This window comes from Molossus molossus, unplaced genomic scaffold, assembly GCF_014108415.1.
Source record: "Molossus molossus isolate mMolMol1 unplaced genomic scaffold, mMolMol1.p scaffold_m16_p_4, whole genome shotgun sequence".
In the NCBI taxonomy this organism is placed as follows: domain Eukaryota; kingdom Metazoa; phylum Chordata; class Mammalia; order Chiroptera; family Molossidae; genus Molossus; species Molossus molossus.
The window spans coordinates 23,747,284-23,773,517 of record NW_023425377.1 but is presented as its reverse complement, the minus strand read 5'-3'; the positions used below and the strand labels follow the sequence as shown (position 1 = coordinate 23,773,517).

Below are 26,234 nucleotides of genomic sequence, written 5' to 3'. Positions count from 1 at the left end.
AACAGCATCTGAGAAATTTCACTCCTTGTATACTGACAATTTAGCTGAATTAACTAATTAATTAACACATACATAAAGAATAATATCCCAGGCAAGGGGGTGGGCAATCTGGGGGGAAGAGGATGGAGACTTCAGCATATGCTGGACCATCTTCAGAAGCCTGACCCCAAATAAACATAGGCTAAGAGTGACACCCAGTGGCCAATCTCCAGTATAGCAGACAGGCCTGATTCCCAGGATTTCCACACCCTGGCTGCTGTTGTGTCCAGGGTGTTTGCGGGGGTTTCCTGAGTGCTGTGTTTCAGGGAAGTCTGTCATCCAGAGAGCACCGCGTGGGGATGCAATGAGCCAGTTCCCCTGTCCTCTCCTTCTTCCACTCCTCCTGTCTCCTGGCTCACTTTCCCGTTCCCTACCGAGTGTGCAATCCCTGGCGCACTGGGTCCCACGGGTGGCCAGGGTAGGACAACAGACAACACTGTGGAAAGAAGGAGATGGTCTCCTGCCACCATCGCGATACAGGACTGGTGTTCCTCAGGGTGAGAGTGTACCCCCTACAGCTAAGCAGCTAAAAGGGGGAAATTAATTTCATGGTACTATTATTGTCATTTGGGGGAAAATACGAGGTTAAGTCTAAATATAAGTTATGAAATCTGACATCTGCCCACGATCTCCTTTTAAAACTGTTTCTCAAAGGTTACCACCCACAACAATGCCAGCCATAATAAGCGCTAACACATATTCATCACACACACACACACACACACACACACAGTGTCAGGCACCATTCTGACATGTATTAGCTCATTTTAACTCATGCCATTCCCATGGGAAAATATGAATGTTGTGAGCATTTTACAGATGACAGGAATGGGGCCTAGGGGGACAGTAACATACCCCAAATCACAGCTGGTGAGCTCCTGGAGACAGGACTGCTCACAGGACCATGCACGCCTTTCTGGCTCTGAACCTCTTGATTCCTCAGCTGCGCTGCCCCCCATGACTAGTGACCTCTCAGTGACCAACCCCAAAGGCCTTCGGCAGCGTCAAGCATCACCCCCTGCGCACCCCGCGCTGGTCCTTCCCTCTCAGCAGGCTCCTCTCTCTCCTTTGCTACACTCCTCTGCTCTGTGAAGGGTCGTCCCCACCAAAGCTCTGTTCTCTATTCTGTCTCCCTTTCTCCAGAACCTCAGTTGAAGCACAGTTGAATTTAATGCCAGGATTCTGGGGTTCCAGACCCACGGCCCTGAGTCCAGTCCTCTCGCTCTTGGGGCCTCACTTCCCCCTGCGGTCGGTTGAGGGTGGTTTGCACAGTGGTCTCACCTTGGCCGCACACTGGCCCACCTGGAGAACTTTCATAACCGTCACCGCCCAGGCTCCACCCTGGCCGGTGAGATAGAGCCGCTCAGGGTCGAACACCGCTGGTCCTCGGCAGCGCCCTCTGCTCTCCAATCCCCCTCTTCCCAAGTGCCACCGCCGTGGCCTTCACACTGTCTCCGGCCACAGGCCCTCCCTCACCCGCGCACGCCTCACCCAACGCCAAGTCAGCTTCCTAGAGAGGTCTCTGCCACATCATGTCACCTGGCTCCCCGCTCTGCCGGGTGAAGGACAGGCCGTGGCGCAGTATTTCAGTCTCCGCCTCGCGGCCCATTAAACCTTGGTAACACGGTGCCCTCCTGGTAACCTGCCTCCCAGAGGACATGGGTCAGCATCCTCACTTGTCCACTGTCACCTCCTCTGCCCGTGTACACCTGTGGCAAGTCTTACATTGTGCAGAACTGAACTCGAACCTCCCCTTGCTCATGGGAGTTCTCCCCACCCCCTTCCCCTCCCCACAGACTCCCACAGCCGCCACACGCTCCAGGGGCTCGCTGCGTCACTTGGGCTCCACACTGCTGTGCAGGAAAATGACCTTGTTCCCCCTCTCCCCACAGAGAGCCCTGCCCGTGGTCCACTCCCTCAGCGGTGCTTTCCCACAGGAGAAGGGGCCCCGGTCTGAGAGTTCAGAGCGGAGACCTTCCGCGGGCCCCGTTTTCCCGTGTGGAGGCCCAGGTCTCGGGGTTCCTCCTCGTAGCTCCGCTGCCCGGGCTTCCCCCTCTGCTCCCCGCGCAGGAAGGCCTCCCGACCCCTGGGAGTGCTCCCCAGCGCTCGCCCCTGACGCAGGCGGAGCCGGCTGGCCACCTGCGCCCGAGCCGCCCTCTGCACTGAAGGCAGAAGTAGTGAAAGCAGCCTGTACCCCGGCCCACGCTGACGTCACACGTTCCGCGGACAGGCCCACGTGGGAGGGACTCGCCACTGACAGCTGTGATCTGGGGCCCCGTGTGCGCGCCTCCTGGGGGCCCCTGGATCGGACCGATGAGTGGCGGGACCACCACCGCCTCCTGGGGGCCCCTCGATCGGACTGGATGAGTGGCGGGGCACAAGGACCACCGCCGCCTCCTGGGGCCAGCAGCAGGCCCTTCGCGGGCTGCGCTTCTCTCCGCGGCCACCTGTTGAAAGGACCCGACGGACTCTCCCCGGTGGCTCATCCTCTCCTCCCTCTCACTCCTGCCGGCCTTGCTCGGCGGAACCTGCTCCTCTGGCTCCGTGTTCCCGGGAACCCGAAGTTCATCTGCAAACCTGCTGGGAAGGGAGGAAGGCAGCCCAGCCCCAGGACACACCAGAAGGTCGCGGGCACTCACATGGGGGAGTAAGAATCGGGGTCTATGCTCCTGGTGGGGACAAAGCCCACGGCTCCTGAGCACGCCGACTTCCCAATGAACCACTGAAGCCCAGGGATGACGAAGCCAATGATCTCGATGCTCTCTCCCCGGTGGAAATTCAGCTCATCCTTTGCTTCCCTCTCATAATCCTTCCAGGCCTTACATTTTCCTCGCCCTGTGGGGAAAGAGCACACGGGTCAGCCAAGCGAGGCAGAGACCGCTGAGCCTTCCACTGTCTCTCCGTGTAGTAGGACGTGAGTGGCCCCCACCCTTTAGGAGAGACGTGGGGTAATGCTTTTCATTCTGCCGAACTAGGACATTCAAGAAAAGGAACTACCGACCACGTTCATCATTGCATAAAGGAAACGGCATTTGAACGGTGGAGGGGAGATCATCTCAGGATCTGGATCCACCTTAACGCCGAACCAGGTGGGCTTAACAGAGTGACAGCTGTCACAGGGGAGAGGGTTGGGGCTGGGTGAGAAGGGTGAAGGGATTAAGCAAAGGAAAAAAAAGAAAGAAATTTTAAAAAAGAAAACAAGCAGCCTGCATTCCCCCGACAGGTCTTCACACCCCTGCGGCCCCTACCACTCCCCAGCCTCTCATCCAGGCCCCGTGCATCCTGCCGCTCCTGCCGGCGTCTGTATCTACAGGCCTGGGTGACACCTCAAGATTTGCAGGTGAGGAAACCCGCATATACGGACAGTAACTGGCTTCCCCAAATCCAGTCAGTAGCAAGACAGGGATTCAGATCAACTGACTCCAAACCCGCAGACGAAATTAGGAGGCAGGGCGGTATTATCTCCCAAGCATACTATCCTCCCCTCAGCCGTACCAATCTGATAGGAGCCCGTCCAGTCCCTGTTTCTGGAAAGACCACAGCTTCCTGGATAATTCTTTAGGAACCACCTGCCAACGGAAACACACGGTTTACAAACGTGGATTTCAAAACCTTAGAACAGTGAGCAAAACAGCCGGCTAAAGCAAAGAGGGTGGTGGTGGTGACAGGTGAATGTTACGGCTCCGTCCGGCGCTGGCAGGCACTTGCTGAGAACTTGCTTTGCAGGGCGCACTGTGCAAAGCAGAGGAGTCGGCTTGCCTGGCGTGTTTGCCGGCTCTGCAATTGTTTGTCAGTTAAATAACTAACAGACAATCTTTTCCCCACTGGCACCGTCCGATTCTCTGCCAGGGCCGCACCACGTCCGCGGCCTGGGTGAGGTTCATTGCCGCAGCCTCTGTTTGAGTTGACGATGTCTTCCGGCAAAGATTCTCACAGTTTAGTGTGAAAATATCTCCTTACGTTTCAGGGGAGCTCATATAAAATGCAGGTCCCCAGATCCAACCCCAGGAGAGTTCGAGGAGGGCTAAGGAGTCTAAAGCTGTAGTCAAATCCCAGGGGACTGTGATACAAACGGTCCCCAGTGCCCGCACTGAGAAATGCTCCCTTGGAGGCAGGCAGTGTGTTACCCTTTAGGTACAATGCCCATCTGGAATGGAGAGTTGTCTCCAATCTCATCAAACTGTGCAAACCTTGACTCTTAAAAAAATTAGAGAAAAAGCCACCCCATCTCGTTTCCTCCCCGGCAGCATGAGCATGGTACCTGCCCGCGTGCCCACGCCGTTCCGCACAGACCTCGGTCTGCCCTGGGACCCTGGGCCGGGAGGTGGCGGCTACTCACTGGTGGAAAGGGAGCGGCAGAATCTCCAGGGCTGACACCGGCACCAGGCCCCGCTGACCGGTCACCAAGGACATGCCTTCCCACTCGGACCTGCCTTCGGCTGTTTTCACTGAGAGTAACTCGTCCTTGCAGAGCGTCAGACCCTCCCCTTCCTTGTCAGCTGGCTGAGCCACCACGCACATGGCTCTGCAGAAGAAGTGGCCTGTGGACAATGAGAAAAGCCCTTCCAAGGAGCAGCAGCAAGTGAAAGGGGTTATCACACGAGGCAACGCGTCTCTCCACGGCCCAGACACTTTTCTTTCTGGGAGAAAAGTACACAGTTGGTCAAGGTCGGGGTCTGGGGGGCACCACAGGAAAACTGGTAGGAGAAAAAAAGCCACTAAGAGGGAATTCACTTAGAATAAACACTGAAAGTTCTAAGTAGTTTGTGAGACCGAGGTCTAATTGGGACTTCACCTTGAAAAAGAAGGAAACAGAAACTTATAAAAAGATATTTAACAGAACTTCAGTTATAACTGCTACCTCACGCTTAATCTTAGGATCAGCGAAGAATAATTTACAGTGATTTGGATGAATACAATTTTTCCAAGTGACTTTTATAGTAGCACGTATGAAATTCTTCTTTCCTTCGTATATAATTTGAGCACTGCAATCAGAAAGGGAATTGTTTTGCAAAAGATGCTGTGCAAATGTTGCTCTCTCATGTGTCTGTGATGTCATCACTTGCTCTCTCATGTGTCTGTGATGTCATCACTTGCTCTCTCATGTGGCTGTGATGTCATCACTTGCTGACTGGTCAGATGGAGCCTTAATCAGACCCTTTCTTGTAAACAGATCAGTGGGAGCTCCAAGCAGTTCCCCCAACATCCCTTCCCTCAAACTCACGAACACTTTTAGGTTTCACAAGATTTGCAATTTTATTTTACAATCAAATTAAATCATAGGTCTAGAAAAGTGATTCTCAGTCTTAGATGCCCATGGCGATTACGTGGGCAACTTTCAAAACCTGCCAAAGCCTGGGCCCCACCGTGGGAGATTTCACCGGCCTCGGGGGAGCCCTGGCAAAGGCATCTTCTGAAAACTCCCCAAGTGGTTCCAACATCAGACAATCAGGGAGACTGGCCGGCATAGCTGTTCATGTTATATCAGTGTTGAACTGACAGATATCTGGGGTAATATTATAACAGGTGGGTTCCTTTGTGAATATTATCACATTTGAATGGTGTTTGCCTCCTTTGGAACCTGATTATTTCAGGGGCTTGGATAATAAATATCCAGGTGAGACCCCCACCCCTACTCCTTGCTCACCTTCCTGCATCAGGAGTGCCAGGTAGATTGTTTCCAGGTGTTTCTCATCGACGGACACTTGGATCTCTGTGTCCTCCACCAACCTGCAGTTGAGCCAGTACTTGTGGTCGAAGAGCAGCTGCTCCAGACACGCAGACACGTGGCCTAGGAAGTCAAGCCAACAAGGTTCCTGAACAAACGACACGGCTGCTGCCATGACTTCCCCCCAGACTCTGACCCCAGCTCGTCCCCATTTAACCGGAACTAGGAGAGCATAAGAGGGTAGCTTAAAAATGTCCAGAATTAATTGATTCTTGTCAGCATCTGTTGGGAAACACAAGTCATTTAAAATTTTTTTTACCATTTTCAACATATTTATGGGTCTCCATAAATTCATAATGAGATGACCAGACCCCATTACCTTTTTCTGATATATCCATGGAGGAATCTCCAAGATGACAATGTTGACTCTGGGGGTTCCTGGCAGCCCCTTCAAGTCTCCTGACCTGTGGCTTGAATTCCTGTCCCTCTGGTGATGCAGTGGCCGGGGTGGGGGTTCTCCATGGCCCACGACAGACATAGGATGTACTTCAATGTTCCCACTCTGACCCTTGGTCTCACCTATGACCCTTGACCTCACCCATGACCCTTGGCCTCACCCAGTAAGCTCTCCTTCGTTAAAATCAAGCTAGAAACCATGCAAATTGCAGAATTCTAACAACCGTGGGCAGTATTTTAAATGTGCCGATAAATGTGGAGTATTTATATTAAAACTTTGCTTCTTTGGAGACTTCCTCTTTTCTTCCGTGGCAAAGCCGTCTCTTTCCATTCTGACTCTGCGGTGTACTGACTCGGGCCTGGAATCTCTTCTTTAATTGTGCTTCTCCCACCTCCTGTGCACACAAGGCCCCTGGGGACCTCTCCGAACTACAGGTGCTGGCTCGTGGGTCTGGGCTGGGGCCTGCGATCCCACCTTTCCAACCTGTCCCGTGTGCGGCCGACACTGCTGGCCCACGCAGCACACTTTGAGCAGGGAGGGCCAGAGAAGGACACGTGTGCTGTAGGAGGCAGACCCTCACCACGGCTGTCAGAGCAGCTATAGTTCTGGCCACGAGTCCCCCAGAAGGCTGCTTCCTGTGCCGGTCTGCACGGAGTCCAGCATCCTCTAGGGGGCGTACAATGTGTGTCAGCACCAGGGACCTCCGCTTCCCTGACCTCGCTTTGGAATCCACTTCCCTGTCGAGAGTTCTTCTCCGTAGAGAAGGCCAGCGAACCATTCCCACCACAGTAGTCCTGGGGCTGTGCCCAGTAGCCTCCTTTACCTACTAGAAAACCCTGCAGTCGAGGCCCCGCTAGCAAATAACTCCTCCCTCTCTTCCTTTGGCCCCTTCCCAGACATGGAATAAAGTATCCGGAACTTTCCTATTCTAAGCAGCTCCTTGGATCTCACTCAAGACCGATCCCTTTTTTAAACCATCAAGTTCACATCTGTCTCAGTCCTTTGAATTTAGTCTGGACCAATAACCATTTGCCAGTTGATCGACTGTCTAATAAAGAAGGGTCTCCCTGGAAACAAAGAGTGCTGCACGTGGCGTTTGAGTGACCGTCTCTATCTGCTTTGGATTTAGTGCGGCGTTTCGTGATGTTTCAGGAGTTAGCTACCCACGCGAGGGCTCCGCCTCTTCTACCGTCTGCACCACACCGACTCCTCCACGTCCAGGCCCCCCGCTCGGCTGGACGGGACACAGGTGCTTCCCCACCAGCCTGCTCTGTGCCTACCTAAGTTCAGGTAGGTGGAGAACTTCCAGATTTCCTCCATGGTCTTGAAGGTTAGGAGAAACTGGGCCTTCTGGGACTGGATGCCCACCAACCTGGCCGAGAGGTCCTGAGGAGACAGAAGAGCGAGTCAGCCCAGGAGGAGTGTCCCGTGAGCAAGCTCACCTAAGTACAAAATGCTTTGTGTCAATATCTTGGCGGTGGCATTGAATTTTACATCAAACACACACACAAGGGAAACCACCTAAATGTCCCTCGTAGGAGACCGGTTAAAGTGAATGATGGTTCATCAAGACAATGGGATATTATGATATCACACGGTCGTAAGAAAGAATGAAGGAGCCCTGGTCAGTTTGGCTCAGCGGTTAGAGTGTCAGCCAGCGAACCAATGAATCTCAGGTTCGATTCCGGTCAAGGGCATGTACCTTGGTTGCGATTCATCCCTGGCCCTGGTTGGGGTCGTGCGGGAGGCAGCCACTCGATGCGTCCCTTTCAGGTCGATGTTTCTTTCTCTCTCTCTCTCTCTCTCTCTTCCTCCCACTCTATCTGAATAAAAATGGGAAAAAGTCCTAGGGTGAGGATAAAAAAAAAAATGAAGGAGCTCTTTGTACGTGACAGTCTCCAAACACACACACTAAATGGAACAAGGTGTATAACAAGACAAACATGTGGAGCTATGTGCGGTGGATGCTACCTGTCAGGTAAAAAAAAAAAAAAAATTGGGGGAGAGGGGAGGTAAATTAGAGGCAGCACCTTTGGTGGTCAATCTACTGATTAACTTTATAGAGCTGACAAAGAACTCACAAAAATCAAAATCGTCCACAATCCGTCCTCTTAGAGACCCCAGTGTCGACACGGGCGTGTTAACGGAGTCTTTTTTCCTATACATGGGTTTCTATGTAACTACCTTTATATAAATAGCATCACACTACTTAAATTGTTGTTTTGTAACCTCTTGTTGCTAAACCATATCTTGTGAATCATCTTCCATGCCATTAAAGAATCTATGTCATTTTTTTAATTCTCACCCTAGGATATTTTTTTCCATTTATCTTCAGATAGAGTGGGAGGGGGAGAGAGAGAGAGAGAGAGAAACATCAATGTGAGAGAGACACATTGATTGGTTGCCTCCCACATGACCCTGACCAGGGCCGGGGGCCAAACCACAACTCAGGTATATACCCTTGACCGGAATGGAACCTGAGACTATTTGGTCCGCAGGCCAGTGCTCTAACTGCTGAGCCAAACCAGCCAGGGCGAATCTACGTTGTTTTTCATGGTTGTATATGCCATTGTTGCATTAACATAATTAATTCTTAATATTTCTTTAGGGTTGGCCATTTGAGTTGTTTTAATTGTTTTCAACATCCTAAACAGTACTGTGATCAACATCCTCTACCTAAAGTGCTGTGCACATCCTGGATTATTCAGACACAGTAATTTCGAGAAGCGTCATTGGGAATGCAAGGATACACACGTTTTCAGTCCTAACACACAGGAGCCAACTGCTCCGAAAGGCTGAGCCAGTTTACATGCTCACAAGCAGGGCAAGAGGGGGCCCGCAAGCTCCCCCCCCCCCTTTTCAATACCTGATAAAACAGGCGTGAGTCGCTGCCCAAACTTGGTTTTCCCCTAGAATCTTTCTCTGTGGCTTGCCCAAGCCTCTGGAGTTGATTATAACGAGAGAGGATCGGAAAGCCCCTGTCCCCCCAGGCCAAGTCCCATCATCAAAGATGGACCCCTGGAGACTGAGCTGGAGAACCAGGGGGAGAAGCGGGTAGAAGGATCCAAAGGAAGAGCATCTTGCTCAGCAAAGTCACCATTCTGGAGCCTCATTGGAGGATGAAGATCCTGGTAACCAGGGAAGGGGTTCCAGGCAAAAACTGGTCCACAGAGAATGCACTAATTGTCAAGCACTTCACCAAGAGCCAGCTCTGTGAGCAGGGCCCCTTTAACTCTCACTATGAGCCGATGGGAAGAGTAGTTACACGGCTCAAACCTTTCCCAAGTGCGCTGTTCCCACCTCTCACCATTTCTGAAACACAAGTAAAGAAGCGTGACATCACACTTTGTTGGCGGCATTTGTTTTCTTTCTTAGAGGTAAACAAAATAATGGTGCATTTTGTAATCAAATGGCATTTCAGATGCAATAGAAAACGGGATCATCTCTGTTTTATAGTCAAGGAGGCCCAGGCAGAGACAGGTTAAGCAATTGCCCGAGGTCACCTGGGAGGAGCTCTGGCCCTCTGACTGGATGCAGCCGACTCCAGGCCTCCGCTGTGCCCATAAGCGGGCCCTGCTCAGGCCTCAGCCCAGCAGACCAGCTCGCTCATCCACACCCAGCTCTTGCCCACACCCAGGTGACTCGGATTAAAGAAACTCTGCTCACTTCGGCAGCACGTATACCAAAATTGGAACAACGTGGAGAAGATTAGCAGAGACCCTGTGCAAGGATGACACGCAAATGCGTGTGGCGTTCCATATTTTTTTAAAAAAGAAAGCGATGATGCCAGTTAGCAGGTAAAGTCTCCAAGTTCCTGAATTCTGAAAATTTAAAAACCAAAACCAAAATGACTCTGTTGTCTGTATAACTGGTCTACCAGGCAGGGCACACACCCAGCCGAGCAGTGCTGAGCTCTCCGTGGACACTGTCACAACCACTCCCCCTCACAGCACAACGCGGTTGCCTGCTGCGGGGCGGATTCACAGAGCACATTTCTCTTTTACATCTGTATCCGATGAATGCGGAACTACAAAATAACTAGAACATAATTGTTCATTCTGTAAAGTAATAGTCTCCTTCCCCCACCTCCACTGCAACAACTTTTAACCAATTGACTTTCGCTCTCCTAGTAAATGCCTCCTAAACTGAACAGGGTGATCACACTCTTCCTTGGTTTAACAGTTGGTTTAACAGTTTAACAAATATCTTCCCACTATGAAAACCAGCAGTTGGTTTATTTACCTTATTGCCTTTTCCTTCTCTCGTTTTAATATTTATAGGTATTAATTTTTGATTAGCGAGTTTGGTGCTTGACAGGAAAGAGTATACTTAGTGGTTCCCAGTGGCTGAGGGAAGGGGATCGAGGGGAGGGGAGTTATTGTTCAGCGGGTAGAGGTTTAGTTTGAGAGGATGAAGTTCTGCAGTGGATGGTGGTGATGGTAACACAACAATGTGAATGCACTCAATGCCACTGAATTGTACACTTCAAGTGATTAAAATTTGAAAATGTATGTTTTATATAGATTTTATCACAATAAAATTCAAATTTACATTTTTTAAAAGTAAATTTTTAGGGTAGGGTAGGTATTTAATAGGGTAGGTATTATAATGACTCCCATACAGTTAAGTAACTTGGGGAAGGTCATACAACTAACAGAGGCAGATTTGAAATGAAGTTTTTTCTGACTCTACACCTCCAGGGCTTCCCCCATGTCGAGTCCCTGTCCTCCTGTTGAGCCGACCCCCTCTTTCATTTGTTCAGTCAGACCTTTCCTTGGGGGCCCGCTGTGTTCCCGGCGCTGTCCGAGGTGCTGGGGAGCCCGTAGCGGCCGGATCCACAGGCCGGAGTTCGCACCGCCCTCCGGAGCTCACCTTAAACAGCGCACGCACCTCCTGGTCCTCATTCTCCAGCGCCCAGAGCCGCCTCCTGGCTGCTTCCTGCAAGGGGCCATTCACACACCTCCCGGAGCGGCTCTTCACGCTGAAGGAGAGCGTCAGGTCTGAAAGAGAGCGGAGGGAGCGGATGAGGCTGGAAATGCAGTCAAAGGGGAGACAGCATCAGATAAACACTGGTGTTCCTCACACTCAACCCTGAACCGGTGTCCTCATTATTTAGAGATGACAGGTGATCTTAACGCTCCTCGGAGCACCTCCCTTGAACTATCACCCCGGAGAGAGAAAAAAATGCTAAAGTCCAGGAAGGCTCTGGAATGCCAGGACTTGGTGCACTTGGGCTGGTTCTTTGTGCTGGGAGCCAGGCTCACTGCTCGGCTGCCTGGCACTGAATGGCAGTGCCCACACTGCCACTGAACATTCACTAACCACATCGAGCGTTAGCTGTAGAAACAGCTGGGACACGTAGTTCCTCCTGCGCATAATTTGTGAAAGTTTTGAATGATTTATGTACTGATGAAAATGTCTTTATATGTCAAATTTATGGCGTGTAATAGATATGGCATACTTTATGCTTTACACCTACACACATACATTGTCTCTAACTTGTCTTTCTGATCAGTGTGTATTAATGTCTGTCAGAGTAATTGGTTAATTATTAAAATCCATCTTGAATTTCTTCAAGTTGCACATTTACTCATCTGGTAGTGTGAGCAGACGCTGGGAAACAGCAAGACACAAAATAGACATGGTCCTTGTTCTCATGGAGCTTGTATTCTTGGCAAGTAACCCATCCCATGAACACAATAACCTCAGATGCAGAGAAGTACCATGAAAAAAAAAAAAATGTAACAGGGTAAAGAGGCAGAGCGATGGAGCAGTCGGAGGGTGCGAAAGCCTTTGGATAGCGTGGTCAGAAAAGGCCACATTTAGGAAATTCATCTTCTAATTGCACTTTGCCACGTGTCTTCTTTAGACAGTAAGTAGCAATGTTGTTAGTTATGCTCCAACACAATAAACCAAGGAGGTGCTGGACTGGTTACAGAAGTCTCTGTTCTAGCCCGAACTTGCCAGGGCCTTTACAAATTCCTGACCACATTAGAGATGGCCCCTATCACACTGGCCTGGGTCCACAGGGCAGCCCTGGACTCCTACCTTTGAAAGGCCTGTCTTTAACCTAGAAGTCCTGAAACCGCTGTGTCTGCAGACCAGCTCCAATATGACATGCCCAACTGACCTGACCTTGGTGTGAACTTCGGTTGGATGTTTGTCGCCTTCCATTCCTCCCTGGACTGTGTTCTAATCTCATCCAAGCCCTCCATCTTCGGCAGTCCAGGTCCAACCCTCCGTCTTGTAGCCTCTCTGCACACTGACCTCTAGGAGGAGGGGAAGTCCCCGGGGGAGGAGTCACACAGTCTTGGGCTCAAGGCTTGGCTCTGTCCTTGCCAACTGCACCACCCTGAGCAGTTAATTACCCCCCTTTGCTTGACTTCTCTCATTAGCAAAATGGCTTTTAAAGTACCTATCCCACAGGGGTTTTCAGAGACTAACTGAATGAGATTATGCATATAAAGATTTTGTTCAGTGCCTGGAACCTACTTAATGTTCACTAAACACATTTAACTTTAGCTGTGACCCCTGGCCAGTGCCCACCCCACCCCAGGACTCCAGCAATTACTGCTCTCATTGCTCTCATTTTGTCACACCTGTCGCTGACCTTGACGCTGAGTCTGTGATTCCTTTTCACCAAACTTGTCTCTTCTGTCCTTGCAGAACCTGATCGAACTCCCCTCGAGAATCCCTCTGGGAATAGCCCCTTTGATGTAAATGTCCTTGCCACACAGGCACGTGAATCCCTGGATGCGGAGCTCAAAAGACCAGGGTTTAAATAAGCAAACTGCTTCTGAGATCTCCACCAGTGAGAGCTAACGCCCAGAGCGGAACCTCAGGGCCCACCGCGGGATCCTAAGTGCCCTCTGCATCACCAGACGTGGGGATAAGTCAGCTTCACTCCCGTTCAAGGCAAAGTGCATTTTGTCATTTTTCAGTCCTTCTGAAAACCGGTCTTTTAATCACAGTGATGTATCTGATTGATCCTGTCTGCAAGTCTTCCTTAAAAATCAGAGGTTGGTAGCAGGACCCGAGTCCCCCCTTCTCTCTCCGTGACCTTTCTTGGAAGCAGCACGATGGCAGAAAACACTGCAGGATGAACAAGCTCCGCCTTGGTTGATTAGGTTTCACCTGCACATACCCCTTGTTCATTGGCCTTCGGGCACAGATAAGGCAAAACGCTGACTCCACTGTGCTCATGAACCGGCAGATGGTGACTCAGCTTTGGCAAGGATGGCCCAAGCTGACAGGCAGGTCAGCAGATTGGCACAATAGAAAGAAATGAAGGGTAAGGTTTTGTATTGCCAGCCAAGCAGTTGGACAGAATTTAAAATCAGGGTAAGAGAGAACCTGGTATGACACTTGTACAATATCGAGTCGTACGATTTATGTCCATTGGAACATTCACAGTGTAAATCTTTTCCACAAATCTATGTCATGTCTGCTGGAGAGAAGACGTGTTTGGAAGGACAATGGAGCATTGCGGTTATGAACCAGGGCCGGGGTTTGCATCTCCTTCTCATCACAGACTAAGTGCGGCAGTGGGGAAGTCACCCAGTGGGGAGTTTGGTGCCACCTCCTGGAGGTGAGCATGTGAGGATGGGAAGGACATACGAGGATCACTGAGCACTTTCTCGGCACATGGTTTGCCCTCAAAAATGGTCCCTGTTACTCAGCGACAGAACTGATCAGTTTCAGGTGCGTGGGTCAGCCCAGGTGCAGCTCTCTGTGACGACGACACGCCCTTTGCCAGCTTCACTGTCTCCTAAGGGGAACCCTGTGAGAGGCGTGCATTGAGAGGACTATGTTGTCAACATTAATTTCAAAATCTTCTGCTTCCGAAAGATTCATACAGGTGCTCTTCTGACCAGTCAATCTCACCTCACACATTCCACCCTTTATTTACTGATTCATGACTCTGACAAATATGAATTGAGAACCTACGATGTGCAAGGTATTGTACAGAATACACGTGTGGCCTCTACATATTTATCCAACCATTCTTATATTTATTTACCAGAGTTTATGTGCAACTGTTATGTACAAGTAATTCTTTTAGATACCATGTAGAATACATAATTTTGTTAAATTATCCCGACCTTCAGCACCTTAAATTCTAACCAATGACCTCTGGCCAGTTTTGCTCAGTGGTTAGAGCGTTGGCCTGCAGACCAGGAAGTCCCGGGTTCGATTCCGGTCAAGGGTATGTACCTCGGTTGTGGTTCATCCCGGCTCCGGTTGGAGTCGTGCAGGTGGCAACCAATTGATGTGTCTCTCTCACATTAATGTACCCCTCTCTCTCTCTCTCCCTTCTCCCTTCCACTCTGTCTGAAGACAAATTTAACCAATGATATACTTTTGTGGATGTGTATGGAGCTCCTAATATGTGCCAGGTTGTGAAAAGTTTTGAGTGTCAGCCTGAGAAGGTTTAACTTAATGTCACAGACAGTGGAGAGCCCTGGAATATGTGTGAGCAAGTGAATGTCATAGTCAAGGTCATGCGTCCAAGGATGCATTTGGGGGGGGGGGTACGTGCCCCTACGGGAACTGAACCCGGGACTCTCTGGTGCACAGGCCAATGCTCAACCGCTGAGCCAAACTGGCCAGGGCTTTTTTTTTTCAAGGATGCATTTTGTGGTGGTCCTAAACAGGACAAGAAGGAGGGAACCCACAGATGGGAGAGACACAGAGGTTACTGTGGTATTCTACATGAAAAAAAAACATTCTGTCATAGGGTTTGTCTTTGGAATCTAGATACCTGGACTCATGTCCTGTAGCAGGAAACATTTTTCCCTGTCTTCAGATGAGGCTATAAACTCACTCGATACAGCTGGATCCTTGGGAAGAGTTTCTTTCCCTGGAAGAGATCAAAGGAAAGGTCGTTGAGGGAGTGTAAGCAAGACACAAACGAGGACTGCAAGTTTTGGTCGAGCTCCAATTTTTCTCCAGGGCTGGTGGCATGAAGGAATTCTACCACCACTGCCTTATAATTATTTAGTACCCAACTGTTATCCAGAACAACCGTCATACATGCCATCTCAATCACGCAACAGTCAGGGTGTCCCATATCATTAAAATAAGAACGGATTTTCACCCACAGTTAAGACTGCATTCCATGGCACAGTGCAATGAAGGTGCAGAGTAGACGTTGAGCCAACAAGGTCACAGCGTGGCTGCAGCATGGTTTAAGGTCAACGGGTGGATGACAGAAGTGCTGAAGCAGAACAAGGGGGAGTGGCATCACTGGGGAGATGGTGGGGGCATGGTAGCAATGGCCCTGAAAGGTATGACTGTCCCCTGCCTGCCCACTGAATGGAGTCCTGTATGGGGCAGCTCTCGTCCCCAGCTCTCCACATAGTCCTGTCTTTGCAGCTGTACACTGGAGTGAAAAGAGGAAAAGAGAAGATTGTGTCACAGGACAGGGTTAGGGAGGAGGCTGTTTTGAGGGCAGAAAGTTGAAAAGAGAAGAGAGTGCAGCTAAAAAGCATTAGGCAGTAGCCATTAAAAAAAAGAAGAAGAAGAAGGAGAATAGAAGGGAATTTCACAAGTATGGCTATGAAAAGTGGGCCTCCTTCGTGGTATCCCCAAAACACAGGAAAACTCAAGTCCTTCACACATTACTTTTAGTTACTATGCTCTTTTGACCATGACACTGCTCAGGGACTGCAGCATGAGGTCGGAATATTATATTACCTGGTCCTGAAAAGAGGGTTAGCAACCACTGTTCGAGTGACTCATCTAATCCTCCCCATGTCTTCACTTGTACAGCGGTGCTGGTCAAAGTCCAGCAGGCCTACCGGGCCCGCACTCGAGATGTTTGCTGCTGCTGATGCAGCCCCAGCACGGTCAGAGGCAGGGCCACCAGCTCCATTCAGTCACTGCTGGTTCGTGCTGAACCCAAGTCCTCCTCTTGGTGCATGGAGTCTATGCCTCCTCCGCGCCTATGCAGCGGGAGTATGAGATGCAAGTGGAGGACCTGCCATTTCTTCATAGAGAAAACGGTGAGTATGTTTGTGGTGATGAACAGGGAGAATTAAGTGGATTTCGGCTTCCGTGGGTAGAAGGAGGGGCCCGTCCGTTCACAGCTCTTCATCCAGTAAATCTCCACAGGGTTCGGCGCCAACAGCTAAGCAGCTTAGCTGGAAAGCTGGCAATAATGAGCTCTAGTTGAACAGGATCACTTCATAGTTCTGCCCCCAGGAACCCAAAGTAACTGTAGCAAACAGACACTGGCTCCGGAATCATGAGCTAGGAGGTGGAACACAGTCGGATTCTCCCACGCATTTGCATTTGTTAAGTGACCTTGGGCAAGACATTTCATGTGTCCATTTTCTGAGATTTCACTTTTCCCACCCATTAATGGGGGATCCATCTAAATGAGTGTTCTCTTTTTTTATTATTTATATGTTAGAAAGTCACAGAGGTAGAAGAAGTGAGCCATGGAAGAAGAGAGTGCTGGGCTGTGTGGGTTTGGGAAGCAAGTCACAGAGGCAAAAGAAGGGCTCTTGGAGCTCAGGAGAAAGAAAGACAAAGAAAACACGCCTGGGGGAGGAGAGGGGGAAAGGTGAGGCTGAGAGAGAGAGAGAGAGAGGTCCGGAGCACTCTTCTAAATGAATGTTCTCAACACCGGCTGTCATGTGAAGCACCCAGTTTGCCTTTTCAGTGTCCAGCCTCATTTCCATAAATGCTGATTTATGTGGTTCGCGGTGCAGCCCGGCCACAGGTATTTTTTTAGGCTCCCCAAATGCTTCTAAGTGGAGTCAGTGCTGAGAACCATATGTCTGCATGGGTGGCTCCCAAGTGTCCATGTGCCTGTGAGTCAGCTGGGGACACTGACCAAACGCAGAGGCTGCCCCCACAGCGGAAAGCCTGGGGCTCTGCATTTCCAGCGTGGTCCCGGGATCACACTTGGAGGGGCCGTCTGCTTCCCTACTCTGGGACGAAGTTTGGAAACTGGTGGACCAGAAGCCACAGGCCACAGATAATCTGCACACATTTTTTTTTTTCTTCCCCCCTCCACCCCCCACACATGCATTTTTACAGTTTGAATTGCTTGACATCACTTAGAAATCAGGATACTTTGCATAACTCGGATGCTTGGCTTTGAGAACCGGAAGGTCTACAGCCCGAGGCCCTCGTTCTCATGTGGCAACAGTCAGCTGAGGCTAAGCAGTTGCTGCCCCTCTATGGGGCATTTGTTCTCTGGCCACCATGATCCCCACACTGACAGGTCACATTCACACTCGACCTTAGCAGGCTCTAGGAGTGTGTCCCTGTTGTAGGATGATGGGGACCCTTGAGGTGAGTCCACTTCAAAGAAGAAGGCCAGGATGTGAGGTTTAAGGCAGAAAATCGCAGAGTTTTATACAACATGACTGTTTTGTAAAAGATACCTGTACAAAAAACAACGTGTAGAAAAATATAGAATATCTGCACGCCTTGGAGTAGCCACTGATTTCTTAAAAAGAATGAAAAAAGCACTACTTACAAAAGAAACAATGGATATATTGGAACACATTAAAATTAGAAACTTCTGTTAATCAAAAGATTCAATTAAAAGAATGAAAGATAAGTGACAGAGTAGAAGAAAATAGAGACAGTATGTATAATCATCAAAGAACTAGAATTCAAAATACACAAAGAACACTAATAAATCTTTAACAGGTAGCCAACCATCTATAAAAAATGGGCAACAGGCTTAAATAGGCATTTTATTAAAGACGGTGTCCAAATGGCCAATAAATGTATAAATACTTTTTAAAGTTCATCAGGGAAATGAAAATTAAAATCACAGTGAAACATCTGTACATAGACTGGCTAAAATGAAAAAGACAGACAAAGCCAAGTGTGTGTAAGGTTACACAGAAACCAGAACTCCATACATGACAAGTGTGAGAATACGTTCTAAAAATTTTCACTTTGAAAAACTGTTGGACAGTATCAATATATACATACGCATAAGATTCAGCAATTCCATTCCTAGGTATATACCCAAAATAGTACATACACATGTTCACTAAAATACATCTACCAAAATGTTCAGAACAGCAGTATCAATAACAGCCAAAACCTGGCAACAATGCAAATATCCATCTACACTAGCAGGGATAAGTGAATGGTAGAATGTACAGTTAAATACAATGCGGCAACGAGAATAAATAAATTACTGTTGGGAGCCGGCTACATGTCTGACAGAGTCCACAGAGCCTGGAGGTCTTGAGTCAGAGACTCGACCTCCCCCACAATCTCCAGGACTTAGGCTTGCATTGTGTTTGTGCAGTTCGGGGCTAAGTGTGACCCAATGTACCTTGAAATACCTGAGATAACAGACTGGGTGTTCCTGTTATACACGCAAGGCAAACTAATTCTATACAGCATTGTTGTAGCCCTGGGCATTATATCAAGAAGATCCTATTTTCTGGTATCACTGAACTTTTGCTATAAGGTATAAAAGGCCTGTAATAAAGCATATCAAGGCTGAGCCTGCTGAGGACAGTCCTCCTGATCCCATATTGATCTCAGGAACTCTGCTCTCCAGGCTGGTTCCTGGCAAATCACTGCCACAGGAAACAGCATAGATAGATATAGTCACCTTGTGGAAATTCAACAAGCTGTACCCATCTAACTTTACATACAATTCTATAAGAATGGGAAATTTTGATAAGAGGATGAATTTTAAAATATTCCGGGCATCTTTTTCTGCCTACTCTACCTCAGACTATCTGGGGGTAGACTGGAGATGTGTGGTTTTTGTTTTTGTTTTTGAATGTATGGCCCCTAGCAGGAACTGAACCCAGGACTCTCTGGTCCGCAGGCCGATGCTCCAACCGCTGAGCCAAACCGGCCAGGGCAGAGACGTGTGTTTTTAATTAGTGCCTTTGGGATTGATCATGTCCTCTCAAGTGCATAGAGACAGCCAATTCACCGGATGCCTTGGGACCTGTGAGCCAGGGGTCAGTTCCTTGAGAAACAATAAGGAATCTGAAACACGAGAGTGAGTTTTACAATAGGAAGAGCAGTAAAGAGTTGCACAGAATTCACAGTTTACAGAGCTTTTCCACATGTGGAATCACATTTTGACATGAAGGAATTTCGAGACTTGAGCTGAGTGTTGAGAAACAACAAGACACTATTGAAGGCAACAAAAAATGATCATAGAGAATAAAAGTACTTTAGGGAAAATATAAGATTTTTTTATGACTGAAAAGAAATAACCCAAAAGGTCCATGGTGACTATTGCTGAGTCATTTTAAATGATCTTTCCTGTACTTTTGTCTACTTTCCAAATATCCTGTAATGGGCCTGCCTTTTTTTTTTTTTCCTAACACTAGGGGCAGGTAAAGCAGTGGCTAGGAGCAAAGACTGTGCCATCAGACAGTCCTGGACTCAAACCCTGGCTTCTTCATCAGCCATGTAACCTCTGTGAATGCAGTCTATGTGGTTCCGATGAGGCTGACTCCATTCATCCCTAGCTCCCAAAGCGGTCAGGTGACTCACATAAGTCAATCAAGTTCTGCAGTGCTATAGCCATGCAACCAAAGTTAACCCAATGTAATTGGTCATAGGGCCCTCATCAGAACTCTTAAGGAAGAGAAGATTTCTTTTCAATGAACTTGAAGCTGTGACTATGACAGCGTGGAGCTGTGGAGCCCACCACAGAGAGAGAGATTGTCTGAGGTTGAGGGCAACCCAGAAAAAATAGAGCTTAGGAAAGATCATTTCCCAATTACGTCAGTTGGCTATCTTGATCAAGCCATACCTGAAGCAAATAACCTCTGGACTTTTCATTTATGAATCAATAAATTATTTTCTGGAAGCTAGTTTTTTTTTTCTTTCTTGTTATTAATTAGAAAAAGTTACTAACACTTAATTTAGAAAACATTGAGGTTTATTTAAAAACTGTCAAACTACTTTGCAAAGTGGCTGTGCCATTTTGCATTCCCATTAGCAGTCTGTGAGCATTCCAGCTGCTCCGCAGCCTCACCAACACTCGATTATATCTTAGCCATTCTATAGGTGCACAGTTTTATCTCATTATTTCAATTTGCATTTCCCTGATAATTAATGATGCCTGAGCACTTTTTATGTGCTCATTTGCCATCCATATATTTTCTGAATAAAAGTGTCTGTAAAAACATTTTGTTCCATTTTAATTGGGTTGTTTACTTTCTCGTTACTGAGTTATAAGAAGTGCCATCATTGTTGTTTTTTAATGTTCTGTATACAAGCATCAAATATATGGTTTACAAATATTACCCCCCAGTCTGTGGCTCCCTTTTTATTTTCTTGGGACATTTGTATGGGTGGGGGAAGCAGGATGACCAGTACGGAGATCGACGGGAGAGGGTGAAGGAGCCTTCCCTGCATGCAAGGCGGCAGAGGCCAGCCTGGACGTGTCGGAGAGGTGAGTGATCATGGGGCTAAAACTGATAAATGGTAGAGTCCGGATAGGGACAGGATTGTAGAGAAGGCAGAGGAATTAGAATGGATACAGCAAGCAAGCAAACATTCTTCAGCTCCGCAGTGGCTCACGAAGGTGGAATTTCTACCTGAGTGGCACAGGAAGGACAGAGTGTATCAGGAAGCCAGCTGAAAACTGTTATGGAAATCCGTGGGTGTGACTATGAGCATGTGGATTGCGATCCTGGCAAATGAGCAGGGAGGGGATAGAGCAAGTGGAGTATGTTAAAGTAAGAGAACAGAAGGCATCTTGCCATATTGAATATGTGGGATAAAAAACGAGGAAAAGGCAATGAATACAGAAAATGAAGGCTAGAAAGGGTTTCAGAGATCGTTTAGCTCCACCCCGAATGTTCTTGTTGAGAACCTAAGGCCCAGAGAGAGAAGCAGAGATTAGTCACACAGCGAGTTAGCAGCTGAGTCCGGGGCCACACAGATCACTGGGTGCAGACCTTGCTGTTTCCCTTACATTAACCTGACCTCGGAAATCTGAGCTCTCACTTCCAATCCGGGAAACATCTAACTCACAGAAACTGGCTGGAAATGAGAATCCGCTCTCATCCACAGCTTTAAGAGAAAAAAAAAAACTAAACGGAAAACATTTCGCTGCATGACTTTTTCTCTCCACTCACATATGTTTTCCTCCTCTGACCTGCAAGCAGTTTCATAAAACTACAGGGAGTTTTGTGGTGTAAGCCCACATGGTCCCTGCAGGAGCAAAGGTCACATTAGAACTACAACACCTACATCTATCTAGTGAAAATAGCTTAGATAATCATGTTGGGGGGAGGAAGCAAGTTGCATGATGAAATAATTTTGTTTTAAGTTTCAAAAATCTTCAAACTAATTTTTTTGGAATGAATATGTAATAAAAGCACAAAACCACTGAATTCATGAACATGGCTGGCTTTGGGGAGAGAGAGGGAGGAATGTGACTGGGAAGAAATGCCAGGGGCCCTAACTGTATCTGTAACATTTTGTTTTTGTTATTTGGTTGGTTGGTTGGTTGGTTTGTTTGTTTGTTTGTTTCAAAAAGTAAGAGGAAGAGAAAGCAGTCCTGAAGCTAATATGGCAGGAGGTTGAAATTGACTAAAGCTAGGTGGGCTTATTCGAAGCGTCTCTATTACCCGTATGCTCAGAATGCCTCCCAAGTGTTCTCAGGTTCAAATGTGAAGCATCGTTTACTATTATCGGCATTCACCTTCAATCTCCTATTATACTGATTATTACTATTTACCAAGAAGTTCGAAAGGAAAGTTACATAGGCAAATGGGTCTCCCCCACATCCACAGTGTAAGGGTGTAGGTCTGCCAAATTTCTTCAAGAATGTGTTGAAGATAAGGGGAAAGTACTGGAAGCTTTTATTTTTATTTATTTATTTATTTATTTATTTTTGGTATTTGCCCCTAGCGAGAACCGAACCCAGGACTCCCTGGTCCGCAGGCCAATGCTCCAACCGCTGAGCCAGTTGGCCAGGGCTAAATATTGTTTTGTTTTGTTTTTACAATCCTCACCCAAGGAGGACATTTTTCCATTTTTTGTTCAGACAGAGTAGGAGGGAAAGAGAGGGGGAGAGAGAGAGAGAAACATCGACGTGAAAGGGACACATCGAGTGGCTGCCTCCCGTCGGGGAGAAATTGCAACCAAGGTACGTGCCCTTAGCGGGAACCAAACACGGGTCTCTCTCTACCGCAGGCCGATGCTCTAACTGCTGAGCCAAACCGGCCAGGGCAGTATTAGCAGCTTTTAGACCAACCAACTTTGACACGACTTGCTCTGTAACCCCAAATGAGCAACTGTAGTTTATTAAACAATGGCAAGAACATTTAAGGATCTAGGAATGATGGCAATTGACCAGAAACTCACCCTCTCACCACCTTCAATCAGGACATTTATGTAAGCAAATGAGAAACATCACAGGGAATAAACGTTGCAGGCAGCATCCGTGTGTGAGAATGTAGCATGCCTGGAGTCGTAAGAACCAACATGACTCACTGTGTCGCACAACAGCAAACCAGCTGGGCCGCTGGCCAGGCAACCGTTCTGTCAAGAACCATCTCCTTTGCTGCCTCCCTTACCCCTGAGGACTGTCATCCTCACTATTGACTCCCACTTACACAGACACAATGGCAGAAGCAGCCAAAGAAACATGAGCTCAGAATCCTAAATTAGGAATTAGGAGTCAGGAATTAGGAATCAGGAAGTCAGAAATTAGGAAGAAGGCATTAGGAAGAAGGAATGTTGGAGGGGTCCTTATTAGCTAACAATAAAACTGCCCACAACTACTGAGGGGTTATCAGAAGCCAGACCCAGTGCTAAATCCATGAGACGCATTATCTGATTTAACCCTCACAAATGCTCCATGTAATGGACACTATTGTTAGATCCAGTTTACAAACAGGAAAACTGAAGTTTGAGGAATAGAGTACAGAAATAAAATGAAGTCAGTAGAGTCAAGATGCTAAGTGACTAAAATCAAGTAGGTTGAGATATGAGGGAACAATTCTGTTCTTGTTATAATGAGCCTGGGAACCTATACCTTTGAACTTTCAGGTCTTGTGGCGGACACGGATATCCGTCCAACCTCCAGAGAACCCTCCGATTATCCCTTAAAGGACTAAGGAAAGACTGTTTACACCTCCAGGCCACCTGACACCCATTATCCAGACCACTAGTCACCTAGAGGAATGCAGACCGCTTCTTCTCAAGAATGTCCTCCTCTCTATAAGAACCCTCGGCTTGCCCTGGCCGGTTTGGCTCAGCGGTTAGAGCGTCAGACTGCGGTCCAGAGAGACCCGGGTTCGGTTCCCGCTAAGGGCACGTACTTTGGTTGCAGTTTGTCCCCGGCCCTGGTTGGGTTGTGCGGGTGGCAGCCACTCGATGTGTCCCTTTCACGTCGATGTTTCTCTCTCTCTCTCTCCCTCCCACTCTATCTGAACAAAATACGGAAAAAATGTCCTCGGGTGAAGATTGAAAAAAAAACAAACCCTCGGCTTTTCTCGCTTCTTCAGACCACTCTGGGCATTGCCTAGTTGTGTTTTCAGTTTGCAAACCCTGAGACCCTTGAATAAATCTTTATCTCTCATTTCTAGCCAAAGCCTCTTATTGCTCTATGCTCATTTGAAAGGTTCAAAGAATGGAAGAGACTTGCCCAAAGTCACACAACTGTTAAGTCGCTCCAGCGTGTGTCTCAGAGTGTGTCCCATTTTTCTAGGTTAACTAAGGGCACCTAGAAGGGGGTGTGTATATCAACTGGCCTCCAACCTACAACACTTCTATCACCCACTTAGGAAGAGGCCTTGACATGTGGGAGAACAGTATGGGAGGGTGTCATTATAAAGCCTCGATGAAATAAACAGCAAGCTGACCCTTGGTGAATAAGCAAATCCGGGATGCCAACCAATTAGTAATAGCAAAATCAGGTAAACTAATAAAATAATGGAATGATAGTGCTGAAGAACTTTGAGAATGTTTTCTTCAATAGTGGTTTCTTTGTCAGAGCTGCAGAGCTCATGTATATGAAATCTTGGCTGAAGGACAGGACTTTAAACAGAAGCAGAGCTGCTCAGTCTGAAGCGGGAGGTCAGGGAGCAGGAGCAGAGGTCCCGAGAAACCTCCACAGGCCGGGCTTACAACCCGCTCATTTCACAGATGAGCAAATGGAGGCCATAGCGATGTATTTCATGGGGATAACATTTATTGTGCTTAATTAACTGTGTACCAAATTGTTTGTTTGCTTATTTATTTACTTTAGAGAGAGAGGAAGGGAGAGGGAGAGAGATAGAAACATCGATGAGAGAGAACATCGATGAGAGAGAACATCGATTGGCTGCCTCCTGCATGCCCTCCACTGGGGATTGGGCCCACAACCTGGGCATGTGCCCTGACCAGGAATCGAACCAGCGACCTCTTGGTGCCTGGGTCGACGCTCAACCACTGAACCACTGAACCACACCGGCTGGGCTACCAGGTTGTTTTAAGTGTTTCACATGTAGTCTTAATCCCCACCACAACCCGATGAGGAAGACACAGTCGTATAAAACCTACACACGAGGAAACTGAAACACAGCGAGGTTATGAGTAAACTGCTCCTTGCAAGTCAAGGAACCGAGATCAAACCAGGCATCCCGGCCTCAGGGCCCGGCGGTTAACCCTGACGACGCTCGCCTCAGAGGTGCTGCTCGGGGGTTGTTTGCTTGTGAGTTTTAGATCTGGGGTGGCCTTAGTCTGGGAGCCTCTACCTGCTGGAACTACTTCCTGTTCACTGTGACATTGCGGAGCCCCAGTAACAGGACTCCCAGGGGAAATCATCCGTCAGAGAGAAGACAGCCTTGTTGGGGTTCTCCTGGGCGGCCCCTCCAAGGAACCCCGGCGGTGCTCCCGAAAGACATGGTATGCCAACTAGGGTTAGGAATGGTTCCTTGTGTGATGCACCTCTATCTCCCCACTGGTCCTCCCCCATCCAATCGCCCCCACCCCAAAGCCACACTCGTCTTGATAAATGCCATTGGCGAGACCACAGGGCTGTACCTCGTCCTGCTCGGAACAGAAGCAAGGAGCTTGCTTTAGGGTGACCCCATCCCAGTGTTAGCGCTGACCGCAGCCTGGGGAAGCCCCCCGGCCCGGGCCAACCCGGGATGGTGGGTCACCGATGTCAAGTCTCAGTGACGACAATCTCTAAGAGCAACACCTCGCGCAGCTTCAACCCAACGTGCCGAAAGCTATGTCGCACTGTAACAGGTAGGAAGCAGGGGACTGCCTGTTTTCCTTCGGTAACAACAACCCTGACAAAAATAGGGTTTGCGGGACGGAGGCCAAGTTTATGACCACCCCGGGCCCCAGAGGAACTCACAGCCTGCGCTTTCTTCCGGACCTAGGGGATCTTGGGAAGAAAGGAAGGAAGGGCTTAGTCACATCCCGGGAAGGGCAGCCAACAGCCCTGGCCGCTCCCAGCCCGCTCGCGGCCTCTCTTCAGGAAAAGTGGATGCGCCCGGCTTTCCACCCTCTTCACAAAGCCACAGTGCCAATGTGGACGGAGGGAGGGAGGCGGGAGCAACAGAGCACAACCATCTCCCCATCTTTGGGAGAGCGGCTTCCCCAACCCAGCAGACCTCTGAGCCTTCACTGGATCAACCACCTCAGCCAAGACATAGGCCAGGATCCCCCAGGAAACTCACCTGGACCCCAGGACAGACTCGGCTCCCTGGGGATGCAGAAGCAGCCACCCATGTGTTCACCATCCTCCCGGGCCGAGGACCCTGGGAACACCAACCAGAAGAGCACTGGGAGGGGACAGCCTCCCCACGGCGATCCTCCTCCTGCCTACTCCCTGGCACACGAGGGACCAGGGTCCCAGCTCAGTGCACAATGCAGCCTTTGATATCCTGGCTGCAGCAGGAGGCCCAGGGAGGATGGGAGGGGCTGCCCGGCCCTCAGGCCCCATAGCCCTTGCTCTGCCAGGCCTCTGCCTGGAAGCAGAGCTCCTCCCTGCTTCTCTGCAAATTGCTTCGTGCCTCTCAGGCTGTGGCACATTCCTGGCATTCTAAGGCCAAGATACACAGTTTGATTTCGGTGGGGGTGGCCAGGGCGGAGGAGGAGAGCAGAGAA

At 48.8% G+C, this 26,234-nt stretch overlaps 1 protein-coding gene and 1 non-coding gene across 2 annotated transcripts in view; one reads left to right on the top strand and one right to left on the bottom strand.

The window, feature by feature from the left end:
- Positions 1–25,969, bottom strand: part of SH3TC2 (SH3 domain and tetratricopeptide repeats 2) — a 54,817-nt gene extending 28,848 nt beyond the window's left edge. The window contains exons 1-8 of the mRNA XM_036241805.1: positions 25,805–25,969; positions 14,926–15,024; positions 11,037–11,164; positions 7,445–7,550; positions 5,687–5,830; positions 4,379–4,580; positions 3,535–3,608; positions 2,679–2,874 (exon numbers count right to left, since the gene is read on the bottom strand). Coding sequence (XP_036097698.1) covers positions 2,679–2,874; positions 3,535–3,608; positions 4,379–4,580; positions 5,687–5,830; positions 7,445–7,550; positions 11,037–11,164; positions 14,926–15,024; positions 25,805–25,856 — 1,001 coding nt within the window. The 5' untranslated portion in view covers positions 25,857–25,969. The remainder of the gene's footprint in view (positions 1–2,678; positions 2,875–3,534; positions 3,609–4,378; positions 4,581–5,686; positions 5,831–7,444; positions 7,551–11,036; positions 11,165–14,925; positions 15,025–25,804) is intronic.
- LOC118616611 lies at positions 9,823–9,929 on the top strand. Its single transcript, XR_004956607.1, has one exon. It is a non-coding gene; the product is annotated as a U6 spliceosomal RNA (small nuclear RNA).
- Positions 25,970–26,234: the final 265 nt, after the last annotated feature.